General features: G+C 32.4%; 2 protein-coding genes across 3 annotated transcripts in view; both read left to right on the forward strand.

Annotated features, from left to right (window-relative positions):
* Nucleotides 1–5,740, forward strand: part of LOC144560950 (uncharacterized) — a 51,831-nt gene extending 46,091 nt beyond the window's left edge. Inside the window, exon 3 of one of the 2 annotated variants that reach the window (XM_078310180.1) lies at nt 5,346–5,740. In XM_078310180.1, the coding sequence (XP_078166306.1) occupies nt 5,346–5,686 (341 nt within the window). In that variant the 3' untranslated portion in view covers nt 5,687–5,740. Of the gene's footprint in view, nt 1–5,330 lie in introns of both variants that reach the window. The other variant, XM_078310186.1, reaches the window with a different exon arrangement.
* A 17,657-nt stretch (nt 5,741–23,397) lies between these two features.
* The window catches only part of LOC144560971 (uncharacterized), a 31,525-nt gene continuing 27,928 nt past the window's right edge, over nt 23,398–26,994 (forward strand). The window contains exon 1 of the mRNA XM_078310200.1: nt 23,398–23,640. The gene's annotated coding sequence lies outside the window, so the exon portion shown is untranslated. The remainder of the gene's footprint in view (nt 23,641–26,994) is intronic.

Below are 26,994 nucleotides of genomic sequence, written 5' to 3' on the forward strand. Positions count from 1 at the left end.
GAACTCTCATATTATTCTGTTATATATCAAATAGTAAGATTGACATCTTATTTAATTATTTTCTAACATAACATTATGAATCATGTATGCTAACTAGTCATCATGATTAATTGATTAAAATGAACCTCAATGAATAAAATTAATCACAATTATTTTAATTAATATTATTTTTAAATTATACCCAAACATTTCTCTTTCTTCTTTATTTTCAGAAGTATTGAATATTATCAATTTTATTTGAGTAGTCTTTCAGACTATAATAATATATAATTAAAATCTCACCTGACAACAATATATTAAATATTTTGATTTATTATTATATTTATAAAATTGGAATCCTACAATATTTATCATATTTATTTTACATAGATGTCATGGATCATTTTTATTTAATCTGAAAATAAGACTGACATATTCATTTATTTGGCAAAATAAACCCTTTGATATCACAATTCTTACTTTTGGCATCAATGAAACTAATAGTATAATATTAGATAATATATATTACTATGGAACATTATTAAATTGTAATAGTTTTATCTCTGTTTGTAAACTATTACTAATCATATTTGTTTTACATTATGATAATTTTCCTTAGAAGTTGGTAATAAGTAAAATATAATTTTGATCATGAAATTTTTTTTTTTTTTTAAATAAAAAATAAAATATTATCTAGATTGTTTTGTATAGTTATTCGAGAACAAAATATCTCAACATAATTATATATTTTGGTTACTATGACCATAAGAAAGTATTAAAATAAGGCCTCCAATTGCAAATGTAGATTCTGTTTTAAAATTATAAATTGACTGGATAGAATGTCAAGTTTAATTTAATAATGTAGAATATCCATTTGGAAATCAGATTTTAATGTCCCACAAAATAAAATTAACGATATCTACAATCAATTTAATATTGATTAGACACACACAAAAAATGACATAGCATTTTCTGATTGGACAAGTGAGAATTAATGTCTTTCAAGAATATAACTGCTTAATATTCTCTGTTCAATATTCCCAATCATTAAATACATAATTATAAACATTAAAGATATAATTACCATGATTAACAATTTAATTAGAAAACATCCATATAAATTCAAATTATACTATACTCTTGCAAGTCACAACTTTCTCAATATTAAATATAATATTTCATCTAATTATATGGACGACATTAGATGAGGGAAATTATCAATATTAATATTGATTAGATGGGTTGTATATCACTTGTTGATTCCTCTATATATATATATATATTTTTTTTAATTATATGAAACTAACACTTATTTCATGTGTTAATTTAAGAAACAGACGTTCATAGTTTATTTTGGTTTTCTCTACTCATTAAAGAGATCATCAAGGTGGTTCATGCAATTAAATTACAGAGGTGGCAATTATATGAGCATTAATTAGGACTTTTAAGTTTTCTTATTTATAATAATTAATAATATTAATCCGTTATAAAATTCAACAACAATGATGAAGCATAAGTCAAAAAATTAATGTTTTTTTTTTCTATTTATTTTTATGACAAAGATGTCCACTACTAAATAATTTATTCTTCTTTTTCAGAAAAATAATTTGTAAACTTAATTACTTGAGTTAAGAGTAATAATCAGATTTCCGAATTTTATTGATAACATTCAATTATATACTTAACAAATATTTACTAACGGACTTTGTATAATTATCATATCAAATATATGCTAACAATTGGATAACAAGAAACACTTTTGTAATTAAATATCAAATTAATCAATTTAATATTTAATTCACTTTTTCGTAACTTTCTATTTCGATTTCAATTATATAATATTCCATTGATCAACAACTACATCAACTTAAAATCATTTTAGTTTATTATTAAAATTTCCATTTACTAAAATTAAATTTATATTTTAGTAAGAAATCTATAATGTCTAAGTAAGAAATAAGATTTTGATTTTTGATTATGATTGGGATCTAAATAATATAAACAAATTAAGACAAACTTGTATTTTATTTTTTATAGCGGAAATCATTCTCATAATTAGAAGTTAATTAACAAATATAATTTCTTAATGTATTCAATACAGAAAACATTAATTGATATATAAGGAACTTAATTTAATTTCATAAATCACAGCATATATTCAAACTCAAATTTATATTTCTAACTTCTCCGATTGTAATTTAAATCAAATAATATTAATTAAATACAATTTCATAGTAATCATAACGGCTAAATTTATATCACAAATTACAGTGACAGTTCATACAAAATACCATCCGAATCAGGGAAATAGTTTTTGTTATGATCAATATTTTGATTTTGATTTTTTATCTTTCATTTTGGTAAACTAATTAATTCTACAATTTATAAAATAATTAAAATCAGAATTTAATTTGATCAAATTCAGATTACGGGTTTTTGCCTTAGATTGTTGGAAAAATATGAACTAACCAACTAATTTTAAATCTGAATTTTGATCAATAAAATAAATAAAAATTATATTAAAAATATAATCAAGAATATAATTAAAACTTTATTACCCGGAGCTGCAAAATGCGGACCTAAGGCAACTTCCCGTCCTAAGCGCAGGAATAATCGGTTAAGCTTGCCCCAAGTTACGCCGGTATTCCTCTACCTTCGGGCGCAACCGTGGTAGAGGTTGATGTAGCTTCTTTCAACAATGATAGCAGAATAATATGTTTTCTATAAATAAAATATTTGTTTGTGGGAGAATCTAAATTAAATTTATGAATTATAGAGCTAATAGGAAGAGCAAGAGAATATGAATTGTTGGATCGTTAGCTCTTCAAGTATCATGTATTATTTATAGACATTGATACCAATAATTTTATACATTTATGAGAATTAAAATGATATTCATTCTATTACCGTTTTGTATTAAAAGAAAATAAACGGTCAAATATGAATGAATGGTTAGCATATGCAGATCAACTAAAATAGAAATTGATTTTAATGCTTGCGCATGCTATTCTCAATTAATTCAATTGATTAAAATGAGTAACTGGCAAGATTTAAACAATTGTATCATTGAGACCATGGACAGCTCCTGTTTACTTATTTTATTTGATTCGATCTTCTGTTGCCAAATAGTGAGCTTTTATGTACAAATTGTATCAATGAAATTAATTCACAGATAGCTCTATAATTCATAAAGTTAAAAAACCGTTAATATTAAAATAAATATTATTTAAATTTTGAGTTTTAAAATAAATTTCTAACAAGAAACATGCATGGTTCCGAAAATTGGCCGATTCCGAGTTGACTCGGCCGAGTCGACTCGGAATCGGCGGCGTCCGAGCCGAGTTTTACCCGATTCTCGCGCCCATGCGAGTTTTTCGGCAAAACTCGGATGAACAGTGCCGGAATCGGCCGATTTTCCGATTTTCCGGCCGAGTTACACCGATTCAAGCCGAGTTGAGCCGATTTGAGCCGATTTCATTTCAAAAAATTCCGATTTCCAACTAACCTGGATTGTGCTCTGCCGTAGGAGGAGATGAGTACCTGGAGGAGAAGGCTGAAGACCGGCTGAGGAGAAGTTTCATGGAGATCGCTGAGGAGATCGCTGAGATCGCTGGAGAGAAGTTTCATGGAGTCGCTTCCTGTTTCTTGCGCGAACGGGGCGAACGGGAGAGAAGGGAAAAAGAGAAGGATAGCGCAGGGGGCCAGTATTATTTGAGCTTTGAGATTTGTGCAGAACTTATTTGAACGGTTTTGGTTTTTCAACAAGTCACGCAAAATATGAGATATCTCAGAGGATGAGAATTCGGTGCCGGACCCGAAATTTTTATTCAAATGGGTTTAAATCCCTTCCTTTCATCAATTCAAAAATCAAAGTGTAGGATGAGTTCAAGATTCGTGTTGGGATTAAATCCAATGGTCCAAGCAATCCAAAACTTAATATGTATTCATTTAATTTATTAAAAATCTGTTTTCGTCCAAATTTCGAATCGAAGATTCGTAACAATTTATAATGTCGTACGAGTATTTTACGTGTTTATAATTTAATTTTAAATCCGACTAATTAAATATAAAGTAGTATATATATATATATACACATATAATTACCAAATCAATTTATAATTCCTAATTTAATTACTCTTAGTTAGAATTCAATTATTTATTTATTTACATGATTTGATTTATTTCCTTTCTTAGTTTCACGATTGTAACGAATTTTAGATTTACCGAATATTTACACTTTATTTATGGTGCTATATTTTATCTTATGTTTTTAACCTCCAATTTTTAATGTACGAATTTGATTCGTTTATATTTCTAAATTTTAGATTCATTTTATGTTACTCAAATAAATCTAATTGTTCATTAATCTAATAAAAAAATTAATTAGACGAAATAATCAACTTAATAATTAAATCATGTTTTAAAATTTTGGAATATAACACTTAATTAACATAGTTTTTTTGCAAATTATTTTTATTAAATTTTTCCTATTTTTTGGCTACAAAACAAGGGTTCTGCCAAAAAAACCCGAGTTACCGATCCGATTCTTCCGATTCCGGCCGATTCATCCGATTCTGACTCGGCGGTCAAAAATCCGATTCCGATTCCGAGTTTCAGAACCTTGGAAACATGGTTGCATCCTGACATGTGTACAAATAGGCCATTTAATTAGGAGTCTCAGCCTTATCCAGAGGATGAATATAGCAATCGATGTTGCAACAGCCTTGGATTATCTTCATAACCATGGGCCCGCTCCAATCATACACTGTGACCTTAAACCTAGCAATGTTCTTTTGGATGATGACATGACTGCACATGTGGGTGATTTCGGGCTAGCCAGATTTCTGGTTCAACCTGATTCTATTGTCTTCTCTGTTGACAGGAAGCACAGCTGGACTTAGAGGTTCCATCGGTTATATTGCCCCAGGTACAAGCTTATTCTTATGAGAAATTAATTTTCTGTTTTAGTATTTATATAGGTATAAGTAGTTACGGACCAGCTTACATTATAGTGGGTGTGTTTATTATTTATTTTGAGTTTGTTTTACTCTTTCACGGTACAGAAAGAATAGCTTCCACATAATCTGTATTGTCTCATTTGCTCTTTTAATTATCTTAATAGATTGTTCCAACCTAGTTAGCTCCTAGCTGTCAAATTGATATGTGAATAGGAAGTTAGCACAAGCTTTCAGAAGGCCAAGTTAAAATCAGTGCATCTAATTAACATTGGCAACATACATAATGAAAAAAGTGCTCATATGTTTGAATTGAGAAGAAAAAACAACACTATGTTACTGATCTTGGTGAATAATCTGTAGAAGGGAATGATTTTAATTTGTCATTTTTTCTAGAATATGGTATGGGAGGTCAGGCATCGGTTGAAGGAGATGCATACAGCTATGGCATTCTAGTGCTTGAGATGTTTACCGGCATAAGCCCCAACGACGAAAGATTCAGAGACGGATTGAACCTCCACATGTATGTTGAGATGGCTTTTTCCGATCGTGTTACTGAGATTATTGACCATAAACTGTTCCCAGTCAATGTTGGAGGAGATAGTGCAAATGTAACACAGGATGTTCATGATTGCTTGGTTTCAGTGATTCGATGTGGCCTCTTGTGCTCCAAGTTGTCTCCAAAGGAGCGCATTAGGATCGAAGAAGTTGTCAAGGAGTTGAATAGGGCTCGAGTGAAACTGCTGAGATGAGAAAGATTAAAAGAAACAAATTGAAGTTCATGAGTTATGGAATTCATCTTGAGTATTAATATTAATATTATGTGATTGTTAAAGACATATAATGTCTATATTTGTGTAAGTATAAAATTAATGGTTTATTATATACCATTAATTTATCTTGTTGACACAAAAGTGTTTCTGATGAATAATATTCTTACTCTTTTTCTTTCTAAAAATAAATTACTTCCGGAGATCTTTAATTTAGTTAGACAATGGAAAAATCTTGTGCCGACCGATATTTACATTTTTTTTGTTTAGGAAATTTCTCTGGGATCGATCAATATCTAGCTACTTTCATGATGCATGCGTTATGGTTTTGATAGAGATATCCAAAACCATCCCCACTAATCTTGATTTCATTAATTGGACGCTTATTATATGACTCCAAAGCTTGGATTTCTCCTCCATATGTTTTGAGAAAATATACAATTTACACAGATATTATCTCATGAGCTAGCTTTTAAAACTACCAGTGTGCCAAGTTATTATTTCTCATCATGTCAACAGAGGGTGTGGATCTCATGTAAGTAACTCAAATTTTGAATTTGAAGTTGAATTCAGACCGTTGGATCTCCTGTAAGTAACAGTGTGCCAATTCGGTCTAAGTTGAAATTTACGGTGCCCTATTAGTATTCATGCCAAAATTATTCAGATGATTTGGATCCAAATTCAAATTGTGTATTACTTCAGAGGATCCAAACTCGTCAATAAACACACACTTAGTGATCAGGACCATAGAAGAATTTCCCAAAGTTTCTCTCTCTCTCTCATATACACACATACACAATATTCTGTTGTGATTTTGCAATAAAAAAGGGACGTTACAACACAAGTAACAGGAAGGCATAGAAGACTGTCTTTGAAAAGTGAAAAGAAAAAAGAAAAAAGAAAAAAGAAAAATTATTACTGGTTCACTTGGTAAAACCTCATGCCATATCCATGACATGGAACCAGAAAAAGAGAAATCACACCATACATGCCTTTGCCTTTTTCTTTTTATTTTTCTCAGTTTTGCTTTCTATAAATTACCCCACAATTCTAGTTTCAGCACGAATCAATTTTGATACCTCCGAACTTTAATTTTACTCTCAAATAATTGGTGAATTAAATGATCAGTTCAGTTTTCTAGAACATCTCATATTCAGTTTTAATCTTGCAAGAAAGAAATATGAAATTATTATGAGTTTATGAGACAATGAATGTGAGAATTGCAGGAAATCAAACCAATACATTTCTCTTGACTTGCTGCTGGTTTGGTTTTCTCCAATATCTTACCTTCACTTGCTCATTCAAAAGCCTTCTTAATTTTAAGGTAGTTGTGTTGCCATCGGTGTTTATGGGATTCAAATTTGAGAATTGGAGGAAATTTAATCCATGTAAAATTGAGAAAAATTGGATTCAATTTTCTCCAATATCTTACTTTTGACTCGTCCATTTGATATCTACATGATGTTTTACGCAAGAGATTTTTTTTCATAATATCAGGTATTGTGACCCAAAAATTGCCTCAAAAATTAATTAATTTCTTTGGCATTGTAGAGAAAGAGATAGTGTAATCATACTAAAATATAGCTATATATGAAATAAGAATTAATTTGGAGAACAAAAAATACAAGCCAAAATAAAAACTGCAGAGGTGGTAGAATCAGCCTTAATTAGCAACAAAAATGATCCTCTTGAATTTGTTTATTTCTCCTTCATGCATTGTGGCTTTAAAATCTCTCTTGGCTTTCATTTTTCTCTCTCAACCATTTTCCCCACCATTTTTTTCACATATAAGTTAGTAGGTCAATTTCTTTGTATGGGCAGCTATACTTTCGTCTTTATATATAGGTCTATGATTGACACTTGGATACCTCTAAAACTGCATTTTTGTATTAAAAACTTGTGGTTCTGATCCTTATAAAAAATAATAATTTATAGTTTTGGCACAATTTGTCGGTTGTGGTGATGCACATAACATATCACATGCAAAGGTAAGGATATTTCTTTTTCTTTTTTCTCTCCATATGATCTGCTCAGTTTTGTTTGTTCTTATGTCAATTTACATTTGTTCAATCAAATCAACTAGAATTCATGAATTAAGTTTGATGGGGTGGAATTAAATTTCACTAATCGGTGGTAAATCGGATTATCAAGTACAGACAAAATAAATAGCAATAAAATGAAATAAGCACAGGGATATAGAATGTGAATAATTAATATATGTTTAATTTGAATTGCTATTTATTTTCGTCCATATAATCCCCCCCCCCCCCCCCCTGTTTTTGTTTACTCTTATTTCAATTTATAGTCGTTCAAATTCAAATCAACTTGTACTCACGGATCGAGTTTGACGGAGGTGGAATCCAATTTCACTAATTGTTGGTAAACAGGATTATTGGGTACAAATAATATAAAAATAGCAATACAATGAAATAAGCATAGGGATATGAAATGTGATTAATATATGTTTAATTTGAATTGCTGTTTATTTCAAGTATGGACAAATTGTCTGGAATAAAATGGACAAAAACCTATGTGCCTTTATGCAAGATCCTAACATGTGCCAAGGCATGTGACATTTTTTATCTATATTATTTTATGTTGGATGCTACATTCATTTTTCAAGTTCAATGTATCAGATTTTATTTTATGTTTTTCTTGGTAAAGGTTTTGCTTGCCACAAATCTAAGTCATTTTTGTTTAATTGGTCCTTATTACATGCCCTCATTATATACGATTATATATAAAATGATTTCTTGATTAATTCAGGGTAGAATTGGTATGTATATATTTTGTTTTTTTTTCATATTTGTTGAAATATTGTCTAAAAAATAATGTTCATATTTTTTTAGGGAGCACCTAGCTATCCTCTCGTAACAATCTCTCATTTCATCCCTCAGTCATTAACTACTTCAATAACTACTAACTATTTAGGGGACCACTTACTATTTGGGGACCACATAATATTTCAAAGATTTTACAACTAGCGCTCGCACATGTTCATCTATAATGCATCAAGTATTCATCTATAACACATCAAGTATTCATATCTAATATATCAAGTATTTAAAAAAAAAAAAACTAGACACATTTTTAGAGGTGGGATTTTTTTTTTTCGTTTAATCTAATCAATATTTCTGACGATCGGTGAGGAATTTTACAAATCTAAAACCACGAATGTTTTTGATATAATTTTATCTTTAAAATGAGATCCATGATGATATACTTTTGAGTTGTCCGTTGTACAAGTATTCATCCTTATCGAGAAAGTATTCATCCTCGTCGTGCAAGTGCAAATATAAAAACTGGACACATCACTCATCCATCTTTTACACGTTTTTAGAGGTGGTTTTTTTTCTCCGTTCAATCTAACCAATATTTCTGACAATTTGTGAGAAATTTTGGATATAATTATATTTGCACGTGCATGCTATTATGAGCTTTTGATATACCCTAGCATATGCATCATATATATGTTATACATATATACATCCCTTAATTAGGTTCCGATGGTTTAATTTTGTAGTTTGGCTATTATTGAGAAATTTGGTGCAGCGATCTTCATCTCACTTGGTACGGCATCTAAAAAAGTTGTAAATAAAACATAAAACTTATGTTTAATATTCGTAATAATTGCAGAATTTAGTACTTTTAATTCAAATTTCATAAAATTGAGGTCACCGGTATGTCTTTATTTTGTAGATATTGGCACAAATTCATCAATGAGGAATTTCCCGATGAGCAAGTTGGTTTTATGGACCCAAGTCAAATGAATGCCACCCTATTGAATGATGGCCGAGGACGTGTTCTTCGATACATAGGGAAAGCACTCCAAGAAAATCGGGACAAGAGATTGATATTCATACCTTACCATCAGATGTTAGTGTTATACATATATTCTAATTTTATTATATTTCTTTCAATTCATATAAATTATAGAATATGACATGCTACAAACCTAACATGCAGAAATCATTGGATATTGATCGTGCTTATGCCAAGAGAACGTGCATTGTACGTGTACGATTCCGATAAGAAGAGCAAAAAAATGCTAATGATCACTAATGAACCTGAGAAAAGAAGGATGAGATAGCTGATTAATGCCCAGTAAGATAACTGCTGCGCTAAGTAATGTAGGCAATTTTGTGAAGAATCGAACTTAGGAAAGCCTTTAAATGCACTATCAGGATCAGTTCTTAGCTTAGAACCGATCTTGATAGTATCTGGATCAGTTCTAAGCTAAGAACCGATCCTGATAATTAATAATTAGGATCGGTTCCTAACTTAGAACCGATCCAGATATTATCAGGATCGGTTTCGGCTAAGAACCAATCCTAATACTTGATAATTAGGATTGGTCCTTAGCTTAGAACCGATCCTGATAGTATCTGGATCGGTTCTTAGCTTAGAACCGATCCTATTAGTTCATGTGCTATGATTTTATTATATTTTAGTATCGGTTTTATTAATAAAACTGATCCAGATAGGTATTAGTATCGGTTTACTACAGCTGATCTAGATAGGCCGATCCTGATTCCAATTTTTCCACTAGTGCCAAAACTCGAGAGCACATCTTGGAGTCATTTGGTAATAAAATATGACATAAATTAATATAAAACGTGAGACTATGGTATTTTGCAAAGCGCAAAACAGTCTGTGCTTATAAATCAATATCTCTATTAACAAAGTACAAATACATTGAGTGATCTTATGGTACTTTTTGAATTTCCACAAAAGCCATAGTATGGTCAGAATTTTACTATATTAACTAAACACATTTGGTTGTTTAAGATAATTGGGCATTTAGAGACCTAATACAACACTCCAATTGAATATGTTTGGAGCACTCTAGTAGTGTCCCTATGTGGCAAGATAATAGGGGCATCTATAACCCTAATACAACACTCCAGTTGAAAGTGTTTCAAGCACTGTAACAGTGTTCCTATATGGCAAATAATAGGGAATTTGTAACCCTAATACAACACTCCAATTGAAGGCGTTTCGAGCACTCTAGTAGTGTCTCCAAATGGCAAGATAATAGGTCATTTACAACCCTAATACAACACTCCAATTGAAGTTGTATGGAGCACTCTAGTAATGTCCTTATATGGCAAGATAATATAGCATTTACAACCCTAATACAACACTCTAATTGAAAGTGTTTGGAGCACTATAGTAGTGTCTCTATATGGCAATATAATAGGGCATTTACAACCCTAATACAACACTCCTATTAAAGGTTTTTGGAGCGCTCTAGTAGTGTCTCGAGATAGTAATATAATAGAACATTTGCAACCTTAATACAACGCTCCAATTGAAGCTGTTTGGAGCACTCAGTAGTGTCTCCATATGCCAAGAAAATAGGGCATTTATAGCTTTAATACAATACTCCAATTGAAGCTCTTTGGAGCACTCTAGTAGTGTCTCTATATGACAAGATAATAGGGTATTTGAAACCCTAATACAACACTCCATTTGAAGGTGTTTGGAGCACTCTAGTAGTGTGCCTATATGGAAAAGATAATAGAGCATTTATAACCATAACACAACAATCCAATTGAAGGTACTTGGACCGCTCTTTTAGTGTCCCTATATGGCATGATAATAGTGCATTTACAACCCTAATACAACACTCCAATTGAAATTGTTTGGAGCACTCTAGTAGTGTCGCTATTTGGCAATATAATATGGCATTTACAACCCTAATACAACACTCCAATTGAAGGTTAATGGAGCTCTCTAGTAGTGTCTCGAGATGGTAATATAATAGGACATTTACAACCCGAATGTAATGCTCCAATTGAAGCTGTTTGGAGCACTCTAGTAGTGTCTCCATATCGCAAGATAATAGGACATTGACAACCCTAATACAACACTCCAATTGAAGGTATTTGGAGCACTCTACTAGTCTCTCCCAATGGCAAGATAATAGGGCATTTACAGCCCTAATACAACAATCCAATTGAAGGTGTTTGAAGCGCTGTAGTAGTGTCTCTATACGGCAAGATAATAGGGTATTTATAGCCCAAATACAACACTCCAATTGAATGTGTTTGGTGCGCTCTAGAAGTGTCTCTATATGGCAAGATAATAAGACATTTACAACCCTAATACAACACTCCAGTTGAAGATGTTTGGAGCACTCTAGTAGTGTCTCCAGATGACATGAAAATTGGGCATTTACAGTCCCAATACAACACTCCAATTGATGGTGATTGGAGCACTCTTGTAGTGTCTCTATATGATAATATAATAGGGCATTTACAACACTCCAATGGAAGATGTTTGGAGCACTCTAGTAGTGTCACTCCAGGAAAGTATAATAAGACATTTACAACCGTAATACATCACTCCAATTGAAGGTGTTTTTGAGCACTCTAGTAGTGTCTCCAGATGGCAAGAAAATTGGGCATTTATAGCCCTAAGACAACACTCTAATTCAAGGTGTTTGGAGCGCTCTAGTAGTATCTCTATATGACAAGATAATAGGGCATTTACAACTCTAAAAAACACTCAAATTGAAGGAGTTTGGAACATACTAGTTGTGTCTCCCGATAGCAAGATAATAGGGCATTTATAGGCCTAATACAACACACCAATTGAAGGTGTTTGGAGCGGTCCAGTAGTGTCTTAGTATAGGGCATTTACAATTATAATACAACACTCCAATTGAAGTTGTTTGGAGCAATCTTGTAGTGTCTCCCGATGGCAAGAAAATTGGGCATTTACAGCCATAATACAACACACCAATCGAAGGTGTTTGGAGCGCTCTAGTAGTGTCTCTATATAGAAAGATAATATGGCAATTACAACCCTAAAAAACACTCAAATTGAAGGAGTTTGGAAAACACTAGTTGTGTCTCCGGATGGCAAGATAATAGGGCATTTATAGGCCTAATACAACAGACCAATCGAAGGTGTTTGGAGCACTCTAGTATGGTCTCTATATGATAGTATAATAGGGCATTTACAACCCTAATACAACATTCAAATTAAAAGTTTTTTGGAGCACTCTAGTAGTGTCTCCCGATGGCAAGATAATAGGGTATTTGCAATCGTAATACAACACTCCAATTAATGATTTTTGGGGCATTGGCAAGATAATTGGGCATCTACAGGTCCAATACAACACTCCAGTTGAAGTTGTTTGGAGTACTCTAGTAGTGTCTCCCGATGGCAAGAAAATTGGGCTTTTACAGCCCTAATACAACACACCAATCTAAGGTGTTTGGAGCACTCTAGTAGTGTCTCTATATGGCAAGATAATAGGGCATTTACAACCCTAGTACAACACTCAAAATGAAGGTGTTTTGAGCACATTAATAGTGACCATATATCGCAAGATAATTGGGCATTTTCAACACTCCAATGGAAGACATTTTTGAGCACTCTAGTAGTGTCTCAATATGGCAGTATAATAAGGCATTTGCTACCCTAATACATCTCTCCAATCGAAAGTATTTGGAGCACTCTATAGCAGTGTCTCTATTTGGCAATATAGTAGGACATTTACAACACTAATACAACACAACAATTGAAGATGTTTTGGAGCACTCTAGTAGTGTCTCCCGATAGCAAGATCATATGGCATTTACAACCCTAATACAACACTCCAATCGAAGTTTTTTGGATCACTCTAGTAGTGTCTCCAGATGACAAAAAAAAAGGCATTTACAGCCCAAATACAACACTACAATTGACGGTTTTTGGAGCGCTCTAGTAGTATCTCTATATGGCAAGATAAATAGGGCATTTACAACCCTAAAAAATACTCAAATTGAAGGAGTTTGGAACACTCTAGTTTGTCTCCCGATGGCAAGATAATAGGGCATTTATAGGCCTGATACAACACACCAATTGAAGGTGTTTGGAGCTCTCCAGTAGTGTCTTGGTATGACAATATAATAGGGCCTTTACAACCCTAATACAATACTCCAATTGAAGGTGTTTGGAGCATTCTAGTAGTGTCTCTCGATGGCAAGAAAATAGGGCATTTACAGCCCTAATACAACACACAAATTGAAGATGCATGGAGCACTCTAGTAGTGTCCCTCTATGGCAAGATAATAGAGCATTTACAACCCTAATACAACACTCCAATTGAAAAGTGTTTGGAGCGCTCTAGTAGTGTCTCTATATGGTAAGATAATAGGACATTTACAACCCTAAAAATACACTCCAATTGAAGGCGTTTGGAACACTCTAGTAGTTTCTCCAGATGGTTAGAAAATAGGGCATTTATAGCCCTAATACAACACACTAATCGAAGGTGTTTGGAGCGCTCTAGTAGTGTCTCTATATGACAGTATAATAAGGCCTTTGCAACCGTAATATATCTCTCCAATCAAAGGTGTTTGGAGCACTCTATTAATGTCTCTATTTGGCAAGATCATAGGGCATTTACAACCCTAATACAACACTCCAATTAAATGTTTTTGGATCACTCTAGTAGTGTCACCCCATAGCAAGATAGTAGGGCATTTATAGGCCTAATATAACACACCAATTGAAGGTGGTTGGAGCGCTCCAGTAGTGTCTTTGTATGGCAATATAATAGGGCATTTACAACTCTAATACAACAATCCAATTGAAGGTGTTTGGAGCACTATATAGTAGTGTCTCTATTTGGCAATATTGTAGGACACTTACAACACTAATACAACACAACAATTGAAGATGTTTTGGAGCACTCTATAGTAGTGTCTCCCGATGGCAAGATAATAGAGCATTTACAACCCTAATACAACACTCCAATTGAAAAGTGTTTGGAGCGCTCTAGTTGTGTCCCTATATGGTAAGATAATTGGGCATTTACAACCCTAAAAAGACACTCCAATTGACGGCGTTTGGAACACTCTAGTAGTTTCTCCAGATGGTAAGAAAATAAGCCATCTATAGCCCTAATACAACACACTAATCGAAGGTTTTTGGAGCGCTCTAGTAGTGTCTCTATATGGCAGTATAATAAGGCATTTGCAACCCTAATACATCTCTCCAATCGAAGGTGTTTGGATCACTCTAGTAGTGTCTCTATATGGCTAGATAATAGGGCATTTAATACCCAAATACAACATTCCAAATGAAGGTGTTTGGAGCACTCTAGTAGTGACCATATATGGCAAAAATAATAGGGCATTTATAACGCTAATACAACACACCAATCGAAGGTGTTTGGAGCACTCTAGTAGTGTCTCTATATGGTAGTATAATAGAGCATTTTAAAACCCTAATACAATACTCATATTAAAGGTGTTTGGAGCATTCTAGTATGGTCTCTATATAACAGTATAATAGGGCATTTACAACCCTAATACAACACTCCAATTGAAGGTATTTTGGAGCACTCTAGTAGTATCTTTATATGGCAATATAATAGAACATTTACAACACTAATACAACACTCCAATTGAAGGTGTTTGGGCCACTCTAGTAGTGGTTCCCGATGACTAGATAATAGGGTATTTACAACCCTAATACAACACTCCAATTGCGTGTTTGGAGCATTATAGTATGATCTCTATATGATAGTATAATTGGGCATTTACAACCCTAATACAACACTCCAATTGAAGGTGTTTTGGAACACTCTAGTAGTGTTTCCCAATGGCAAGATAATAGGGCATTTACAACCCTAATACAACACTCCAATTGAAGTTGTTTGGGACACTCTTCTAGTGTCTCTATATGGCAAGATAATAGGTCATTTACAACCCTAATATAACACTCCTATTGGATGTCTTTGGAGTACTCTAGTAGTGTCTCCAAATAGCAAGATAATGGGGCATTTACAACCCTAATACAACACTCCAATTGAAGGTGTTTGGACCGCTCTAGTAGTTTCTCCAGATGCTAAGAAAATAGGGCATTTATAGCCCAATTGAAGGTTTTTGTAGCGCTCTAGTAGTGTCACAAGATGGCAAGATAATATGGCATTTATAGCCCAAATACTAGAGTCCAATTGAAGGTTTTTGGAGCGTTCTAGTGGTGTCTCAAGATGGCAAGATAATAGGGTATTTATAACCCTAATACAATATTCCAATTGAGCATGTTTGGAGCACTCTAGTTGTGTCTCCAGATGGCATGATAATAGGGCATTTAGAACCCTAATACAACACTCCAATTGAAGGTGTTTGGAGTACTCTAGTAGTGTGTCCAGATGGCAAGATAATAGGGCATTTACAACCCTAATACAACAATCTAATTGAAGGTGTTTGGAGCATTCTAGTACTGTCTCCGGATGGCATGAAAATAGGGCATTTACAGTCCTAATACAACACTCTGATTGAATGTGTGTGGACCACTCTAGTAGTGTCTCTATATGACAAAATAATAGGGCATTTACATCCCTAATACAACACTCCAATTGAAGATGTTTGGAGCACTCTAGTAGTGTCTCTTGATGGCAAGATAATACGACATTTACAGACCTAACGCAACACTAAAATAAAAGGTGTTTGGAGCACACTAGTTGTGTCTCTATATGACAAGATAATGGGGCATTTACAACCCAGGTACAACACTCCAATTGAAGGTGTTTGGAGCACTCTAGTAGTCTTTCCAGAGGGCAAGAAAATAGGGCATTTACAGCCCTAATACAACACTCCAATTGAAGATTTTTGGAGTGCTCTAATAGTGTCTCCTGATGGCAAGATAATATGGTATTTACAATCCTAATATAACACTCCAATTAAAGGTTTTGGGAGCACTCTATTAGTGTCTCCCGGTGGCAAGATAATAGGGCATTTACAGGTCCAATACAACACTTCAATTGAAGGTGTTTGGAGCACTCCAGTAGTGTCCCTATATGGCAAGATAATTGAGCATTTTCAACCATAATACAATACTCCAATTGAAGGTGTTTGAGGCACTCTAGTAGTGTTCCAATATGGCAAGATAATACGGCATTTATAACCCTAATACAACACTCCAATTGAAGATGTTTTGGGGCACTCTAGTAGTGTCTCTATATGGTTGTATAATAGGGCATTTACAACTCTAATACATCACTACAATTCAAGGTGTTTTGCAGCACTCTTGTAATGTCCCTATATGGCAATATAATATGGTTTTTATAACCCTAATACAACACTCCGATTGAAGGTGTTTGGTGCATTCTAGTATGGTCTCTATATAACAGTGTAATAGGGCATTTACAATCCTAATACAACACTTTAATTGAAGGTGTTTTGAAGCACTCTAGTAGTATTTCCCGATTGCAAGATAATAGGATATCTACAATCCTAATACAACACTTCAATTAAAGATTTTGTGAGCACTCTATTAGTGTTTCCCGGTGACAAGATAATAGGGCATTTACTAGCCTAATACAACACTCCAATTGAAGGTGTTTGGAGCACTCTACTAGTGTCCCTATATGGCAAGTTAATCAAGCATTTTCAACCCTAAAACATTATTCCAATTGAATGTGCTTGGAGCACTCTAGTAGTGTCCCTATATGCAAAGATAATAGGGCATTTATAACCCTAATACAACACTCCAATTAAAGGTGTTTTGGAGCACTATATTAGTGTCTCTATATGGTAGTGTAATAGTGCATTTACAACCCTAATACAACACTCCAATTGAAGATGTTTTGGAGCACTTTTGTAGTGTCCCTATATGGCAATATAATATGGTTTTTACAACCCTAATACAACACTCCAATTGAAGGTGTTTTGGAGCACTCTTGTAGTGTCCCTATATAGCAATATAATATGATTTTTACAACCGTAATACAGCACTCCAATTGAAGGTGTTTGGAGTACTCTAGTACTGTCTCTAGATGGGAAGATAATAGGGTATTTACAACCCTAATACAACACTCCAATTGAAGGTGTTTGGAGCACGCTAGTAGTGTCTCCAAATGGCAATATAGGGGCATTTACAACCATAATACAACTCTCCAATTAAAGGTTTTTGGAGCACTCTAGTAGTGTCTCGAGATGGCAAGATGGGCATTTACAATCCTAATACAATACTCTAATTGAAGGTGGTTGGAGCACTCTAGTAGTGTCCCTATATGGCAAGATAATTGGGCATTTAATGAGGAGACAAGCCTGGAGATAGAACGGAGTAAGAATCATAGTGTTGGAATAAGGATAAGAGCCATAAAAACCCTGAAGGTCCAAGAAAGTAAAAATGGGAGTTTGAAATAAGGAGAAGAGCTATAACAAGCCTAGAGATACAACAAAGGGATAATGAGAGTTATGGAAGGTAGAGGAGAGCCAAAACAATCCTGAAGGTCGAATGAAGTAAGATAGCAAGTTATGGGATAAGGAGATGAGTCATAACAACCCTACAGATACAATAGAGTAAGAAGGAGAGTCAGACAACCCTGGAGGTTGAATAATGAAAAAATTTCAAAAAAGGAGAAGAGCTATAATAAGCCTGGAGATGTAAGACAGAGAGTCGTAGAATGGTGAGGAGACCCAGAACAACCTTGTCAGTCGAACGAAGTAAGAAAAAGAGTTCTCTAATGAGAAGAAGAGCCATAACATGTCTGGAGATAGAACAGAGAAAGATGAGAGTGTTGGATCGAGGAGAAGAGACATAACAAGCCCGGAGAATCAAGGGAGTGACAATGAGAGTTGTGGAACGAGGAGGTAAGCCAGAACTACACTAGATGTCAAATAAAGTAAGAAGGAGAGTTTTGAAATGAGGAAAACATCCATAACATGCCTAGAGATATAACAGAGTGAGAATGAGAGTCATCGAACATGGAGGTGAGCTAGAACAACCTGAGAGGTCGAATGAAGCAAGAAGGAGAGTTTTGGAATGAGGAGAAAAGCCATAACAATCTTGGAGATAAAATGGCATAGGAATGAGAGTCATGGAACAAGGAGGTGAGCTAGAACAACCCTGAAGGTCCAATGAAGTAAGAATGAGAGTTTTGGAATAGGGAGAGGAGCTATAACAAGCTTGGAGATACAACTAAGTAAGAAGGAGAGTGGTGGAAGGTGGGGGAGAGCCAAAACAACCCTGAAGGTCGAACAAAGTAAGAAAGAGAGTTTTGAAATGAGGAGAGGAGTCATCAACAATCTAAAGATTCAACAGAGTAAGCATGAAATATTTGGATTGAGGAGAAAAGCCATAACAAAAGCCTGAAGGTCCAATGAAGTAAGAATGAGATTTTTGGAATGAGGAGGAGAAATAACAAGTCTAGACATACAACGGAGTAAGAAGGAGAGTGGTGGAAGGTAGGGGTGGCAAAAAAGCTCGTAGCTCGTGGCTATATCATGACTTGCACCTGATTCACTCGAGCTTGCTAGTTCAAGGAAGGGCCTAGTTTGCTCGCCAGCTCGCAAGCTAGCTTGGCTAGGCATCAATTTGTGAATTTGTATGAATTTGTGTACATTTTATACTGTCTAGCTCGGTTCAACTCGATCCAAAAAGTTATAAAATTTATTTTATTTTTAAAATAAGATCCAGTCAAACCTAGCGAGCTAGCTCGGGCTGGTTTATCATGAGTTCAAGTTGAGATTTTAGCTCAGATGCCCTATTGGAAGGACCTAGCTTGGACCAAGCCAGCTCTGATTTTAGCTCGGTCCAAAATTAACAAGCTGATCTAGGACCTAGCTCGAATCTAGCCATCTCATTGACACCCCTAGTGGAAGGTGAAGGAGAGCCAAAAAAACCCTTGAGGTCGAATGAAGTTAGAAAGAGAGTTTTGGAATGATGAGAAGAGTGAAAAAAAAGCCTGAAGATTCAATAGAGTAAGAATGAGGGTTTTGGAATGAGGAGAAGAGCTATAACAAGACTAGAAATACAACAGAGTAAGAAGGAGAGTTGTTGAAGGTAGAAGAAAGCCAGAACAATTCTGGAGGTTGAACGAATAAAGAAAGAGAGTTTTGAAAGGAGGAGAAGATTTATAATAAGCCTGGAGATAGAACGAAGTAAGAAGGAGAGGATGAGAAGAAGTGAGAAAGATAGTTTTTGAATAAGTAGAAGATCCATAACATGCCTAGAGATAGAACAGAGTAAGAAGGAGAATTTTGAAACGAGGAGGAGAGGGAGAACTACCCAAAAGGTCCAATGAAGTAAGAATAAGAAGTTTGAAATGAGGAGAAGAACCATAACAAGCCTAGAGATAGAACATAGTAAAAATGAGAGTCGTGGAAGGTAAAGGACACCCTCCGGCTCATATATAAAACAAGGCGAAAGCATGTTAATGGATTTTATTCTCAAGTCTTGTTTACAGTTTTTATTTCAGAATGACACAAGGGAAAATTTATGGAGAATTTTTTTCCTGTAATTCATACATGAACAACAGTAGATATGGATCACCATCGAAATATATAGAGTAGAACAAGGGTGCTCTTAAGCTCACCAAAGTTTTGGTGAGCTTAACTCTAAAACTTATCAAATCGATTTCAAATGACGAATCCGAACCGTTGAAACCCGCCTACCTTACGTGCAATGCATCTACATGTGAAATTTTTAAACATTCGAATTAATTTAGTATAAAGTCAAGCGGTCAAAAAAAGTTCAAAAATGAATGCACTAAAATTAATTTATTAACCTTCTAATTTTGACCACTTGACTTTATACTAAATTAATTCGAATGTTTAAAAATTTCACATGTAGATGCATCGCACGTAAGGTAGGCGGGTTTCAACGGTTCAGATTCGTCATTTGAAATTAATTTTATGAATTTTAGAGTTAAGCTCACCAAAACTTTGGTGAGCTTAAGAGCACCCTAGTTCTACTCAAATATATATACTCAGAATATATATATATATATATATATATATATATATATATATATATAGAGTACGGCTAACGCGCTTCCTCTAGCATATGGGCCGAAATGCTTCCGGTGGAAATTTGAAATTTCAAAATCCAAAAAGTCGATCTGAACCGTTCATCTCCTTCTCCATATTAATATCTGCTTGGAGACCAAATTTTACATTTTTCTGAATTTGTTTACTATTTATTAAGCCACTTTGAAAATCGCTGATCCAACGGTAGCTTCTGATTTTTACTGTTTGGCAAGCCACCGTTGGATCAGCAATTTTCAAAGTGGCTTAATAAATAGTAAAAAATTTCAGAAAAATGTAAAATTTGGTCTCCAAGCAGATATTAATATGGAGAAGAAGATGAACGGTTTAGATCGACTTTTTGGATTTTGAAATTTCAAATTTCCACCGGAAGCATTTCGGCCCATATGCTAGAGGAAGCACGTTAGCCGTACTCATATATATATATATATATATATATATATAGAGAGAGAGAGAGAGAAATATTTGTGTCTATTTAAAATGATAATGACTCGCAATAGGAAAATTCCAAGTGTGGTCCATTATGATAGTCTTGTTCCACCAACTTATTTGAATGATAAATAGAATCATAGAAGATAGCCATTAATTAGAAATATCCTCCTAAAAAATAAAAGAAAAAAAATGGGATTTGTACCAATAATTACCATGTCTGTTTCAGGTTCGTTGTTGCTAATTTTCTTTTATTTTTAAGTTATTTTTTGCATTCTTTGTATAATCATAAAAAATAGTAAAATAATTATAAAAATTATAAAAATTGGTATTCTATAAGTTCAACATATAACCAATTTACTGAGCTACTTAGGTCGACGTTTGAATATAAAATTTTGAAATTTGACTCGGTACGTAGCATTTCCGCCGAAGAGCTTCCAAAAACATATTAGTCAATCTCTCTCTCTATATTTTGTCAAGTACTCAATATTCAGTCAGGTTCTGTCACATAAAAAATGTTCAATAGTACTGTACCTGCTCAGATTATCTGTTCTTTTGAACCAACAGCACACAAATGTAACCAATGCGAAAAGACAGTTTTTAACTTGAGCCAAAAATAAATAAATATTACAGTATGACCTGTTACTAAGTCAACAGGGTATTTAAGTTTTTAAATTATGCAACTAATATTGTTATAACCAATATATGATATGATTACTTAATTGGTTTACCATTATATACCAATTTATCTTTTCTTGACACCAAATTGGGTATGCAAATATTTAGCATACCCATTTTCTTGCAATCTCTCTCAAACGAAAAATTTAATGTGTTAGATATAAGAGCAAAATTAAACATGAAATTCAAACACATGCATTAATAAATTGGTATAAGAGCAAAATTTAATGTGTTAGATATAAGAGCAAAATTAAACATGAAATTCAAACATGAAATATTTTGCAATCTATGTCAGCATGTAGGCTCAATCACTACGAACAAATGCATGCTTTATCAGTTTTGGTGCAATAGTTTTATTATTGTTTTCAGGGACGGAGGTAGAATAATTAGTAGGATGGGACAAAAATTTCGGGTGTTGCATTATTTTGAATAAAAGGTATATATACTATTATAATTTTTCTGAGAAAAAAAATAAAAAAAAGAAGCATATATATTTTGAAATAAAAATTTTTGGAGTAGGCAAAAATTTATAATTTTTGAAAGTTTACATGCTGATATTTTTTTTTTTGACATATATATGCTTGGAGGTCACTGGTTGGCATCAAGAGATATAATTATCATAATCATCAAAGAGCGCGTCTAAAAGTTCACATAAATATCTAGATATCTACTTATTTATAAACACAAATTATTTATTTGTTAACTGAAAATATATAGTTAGTACTTAGTAACAAATAAAATATTACAAAAATATATATACCAGAACTTTTATTTTATGATAAAATATAAATATTAATAATTATATAAGTCAACAATAGAATGTATCCATCACAAATTAATTTTGATTTGACTGTTGCAGAGCAATTCTTCAAGTCATACCCCAATTTTCCACATGTGTGACCCGCCACTCAAATAATTTACGACAAAATTCAGATTCTACTTCCGTTCCTATCATCCGATCGACCGAATTTTTTATTAATATCCAAATTTAATATTAAATTTCAAAAAATAACCGGATCAGTAAAGTTTTTCGAAATCTACCCTTTCCAGAAATTTTTTTTCCGGAAATGGTAGCTACTTCCGGAAATAGGCTAAATCCGGAAAATTTTTTTGTGGAAATATGATTTTTTTTTTCCGGAAATTTTTTTTTCGGAAATAGGATTTTTTTTTTTCCGAAAATTTTTTTTATAGGAATTTTTTTTTTATTTTTCAGTTTTTATTTATAATTTATTTATTTTTTGTATTTAAGTATTACAAATATTTAATATAGTTTTTAAAAAAATAGATGTAATACTATATAATTTGATTTATTCGAAAGACTGCTACAAATAATCCGGATCAACATTTTTCATGCCGGATTTTTTATGACCGTAAGAAAAATTAATATAATATAAAGACTGCTACAAATAATTTCGAAAAACGTTACTGATCCGGTTATTTTTTGAAATTTAATATTAAATTTGGATATTAATAAAAAATTCGGTCCGATCGATATAGCTGAATCAGTTATCAAATTTCCAAGCAAATTTCAATCAAATTTAAACTATGAAGATGATACTGTGTTTTAGGCAATTATTATGGAAAATAAATCATTTGTTCTCAAAACCAGTCAATTAAAACACTAAATATTTTTTTATTAAAGATGAAAATAAGTACTATATAAATTTAAAATCAGTTGTAATAGTTTTGTCAATAAATTGAATAAAATTTGTGAATTTTTGAAATATAGAAGGATAAATGTGACATTATGAATTTTAGATGAAAAAAGTTCATAATTGTGTAATTTTTTTTAGGGGTATAAATAAAATTATCCTCTTACAACACTTGACGACCGAGAAAAATGACAGGTTTACATCTCTTACTTCTCATATGGTTCTTATCATTCCATCTATCATCAAACAGCTTTGCCACAATTATTTGTCTATTTAACAAGACAATGACTCACAATAGGAAAATTCCAAGCGTAGCCAACTCTTGATAGTCTTCTTCCACCAATTTATTTGAATGATAAATAGGATCATAGAAAATAACCATTATTTAGATAGATATCCTATCGTAACACTTGACGATCCAAAAAATTTAGGATGATTATAATTAATTTGAATATTAAGTATATTTTTATAATTATTTCTGAGGAAAAACATAAAGCAAAAGCATATTTTGAGATAAAATTTCAGTAGTAGGCACAAATTTATAATTTTTTTAAGTTTAAGTATATTTTTATAATTTTTTTTTAAAAAATACAAAAATAAAAACATATTTTTTAGATATTTTTAGTGTCCGCCCCTGATTGTCATTTTTCTTATAAAATCCGGAATAAACAAAAACGTCAATATTACTAACTCGGGATAAACATAAGCTTGGAGATCACTGGTTGGCACCAATAGATAATTATCAAAGACAATAAAAGTTCACATAAATACCTATCACTTATTTATTTGTTAATAGAAAATATATAGTTAGTAACAATTAAAATATTACAAAAAAGACATAAATATTGACCTGAACTTTTATTTTACGAAAATAAACATAAATATAATAATTATATAATTTTACCTGACATTGAAAAATGATAGTTAACATCTAAGTAAACAATTGGATGTATGGACAGGCAAGGAGAGGTAGACCCATATGATAAAATATATCCATCACAAACAAAATTTGACTTAGACTGTTTCAGAGCAGTTCTTCAAATCATACTCCAATTATTCACATGTGGGACCCACCACTCAAATGATTTTTCCACAAAACTCAGATTCTGCTTCCGTTCCTATCATCCGATATAGTTCTTTTGAACCAACAGCACACAAAAGTACCAATGCAAAAAAACCTTTTAACTTGAGCCAAATTAAAATTTTACAATCATATGGCCTGTTAACAAGTCAGCATGTTATTTAATGTTTTAAATTATGCAACTAATTATATTGTTATAACTAAGGGTACATATGATATGATTACTTGGTTCACCATATATAATTAATCTATCCTTTTTGATACCAAATTGCGTATGAAAATATTTAGCATACCCAATTTCTTGCAATCTCTCTCAAATTTAGAAAGATTTCATGTGTTAGCTAGATATAAGAGCAAAACTAAATATGTTCGAACATATGCATTTATAATATTGAGATTTATGTCAGTATACATTTTTAAACAAACAGAGAGATTTACGTCAGTATATATTTTCAAAAAAAACAAAGAGATTTATGTCAGCATATATGTAGCCTGAATTCTACGTACAAATTCATGTTTCTCAGTATTGGTGCAATAGTTTTATTATTGTTTTCAGGGACGGATGTAGAATAATTAGTAGTGTGGGACAAAAATTTCGGAAGAAGCATAATTTTATAATTATTTTGAATATTAAGTATATTTTTATAAATTTTTCTGAGAAAAACATAAAAATAGAAGCTTATATATTTTCAGAAAAAAATTTAGGAGTAGGCAAATATTTATAATTTTTCGAAGCTTGAGTAAATTTTATAAAAACAAAAGCATAATTTAAAAAAAATGGCCACTGTCGGCCCTTCTGATGGTTTAGAAACTTAGGCCTTTTTTTGTTATTTTTCTTATAAAATCCGGGATAAACAAAAAAGTAAATATTACTCAATGAAAATAAGTCAGGATTAACATAAATATTTTTTGACATAATGGCTTGGAGGTCACTGGTTGGGAGTGTTGTAAAATGCGGTTTTATTCATGCATGCAGAAGGCTATTGCATACCGTATATGCGGATTTGTATGCGGTTTTATTATGCTTTGTTAAAGAAATATAGATAAAATAAAACTAATTTATATCTAAAGACTCCTAGTAGTTTGTGCTCTTTTTCATATTATAAAGGTTATAGATTCTAATCTCCTCTAATGCAAAATAATTTTTAGACTTTTTTCAAGTCCGCATGAACCATATATGTGCCTATATATTCAAAATTGCATGAACTTGACTGCATGAGATTTTATATGCGGAAGACCACTACATAAGGATATGTAGCTGCATATGCGGGTTATGCGGCCACATCTTACAACACTGATGGTTGGTACCAAGAGATTATTATAAGAGAACATTCAGACCATTGAATTTTGTACCCATCTTAATAAATAGTAAAATAATTCAAAAAAATGTAAAATTTGATATGAAAGCACATTTTATTGTGGAGATCATGTTGAATGGATTGGATCGACGAATTGCAATTTGAAAATGTAGATCCGATTACCACAATTGAGTTACCACAACTATTTTTTACATTTTCAAAGTCCAAATCGTCGATCCAAACCGTTCAACATTATCTCCACAAAAAAATGTGGTTGGAGATCAAATTTTATATTTTTCTAAATTTTTTTACTATTTATTAGGTATTTTACAAAAACTAGTCAAATTCAGACCATTGAATTTTGTACTCATCTTAATAAATAGTAAAAAAATTCAAAAAAATGTAAAATTTGATCTGGAAGCACATTTTATTGTGATATCATGTTGAACGGTTTGGATCGACGAATTGGAATTTGAAAATATAAAAAATAGTTGTGGTAACTCAAAATTGTGGTAATGAGATCCCTCCACATATATATATACCAGAACTTTTATTTTACGATTGAATGTATTGGAGGCAGACTACGTATGTTTTTAATAAACCAATATTGATTTGACTGTTGCAGAGCAATTCTTCAATTCCTACCCCAATTTTCCACATGTGGGACCCGCCATAAATAATTTTTACACAAAAATTGAGATTCTACTTCCGTTCCTATCATCCGATCGATAGAGCTGAATCAGTTATCAAATTTCCAAGCAAATTCCAATCAAATTTAAACTATGAAGATGATACTTTGTTGTTTTCAGCTGCTAATTCTGATTTTTTTTTATGGCCCTAAAATGGGGTTCAGTTTGTCTGAATTTAGGTAATTATTATTCAAATAAATTATTTGCTGTTAAAATTAGTCAATTGGAAGACAAAATATTTCACTTAAGCAAACTACATATCATTATTTTTCTTAATAGAGATTAAAATGGGCACTTTATAAATTTCAAAAGAATTTTAATAGTTTTATCAATAAATTGAATAAATGTTTGAATTTTTTAATTTAGAAGGATAAATGTGACATTATGAATTTTTGGAAAAAAAAAATACTGTATTACGTAATTCTTTAGGGGTATACACGAAATTCTCCCCTCACAAGTAGGATAAAAGATGATGGTCATTAATAAGAGATATCATCTTACAACACTTGACAACCAATAAAAATGAGAGCGTTACATCTCTTACTTCTCATATGCTTCTTTTCCTTCGATCTTCCATTAAAAAATTTTGCCACAAATATTTGTGTCCACAAGACAATGACTCGCAATAGGAAAATTCTGATAGAATTAATCTTGTTGTTATGTTTCAGTTTGTTTTGTTTACGTTTTGT

This window comes from Carex rostrata, chromosome 1 (genome assembly GCF_964058835.1).
Source record: "Carex rostrata chromosome 1, lpCarRost1.2, whole genome shotgun sequence".
Classification (NCBI taxonomy): domain Eukaryota; kingdom Viridiplantae; phylum Streptophyta; class Magnoliopsida; order Poales; family Cyperaceae; genus Carex; species Carex rostrata.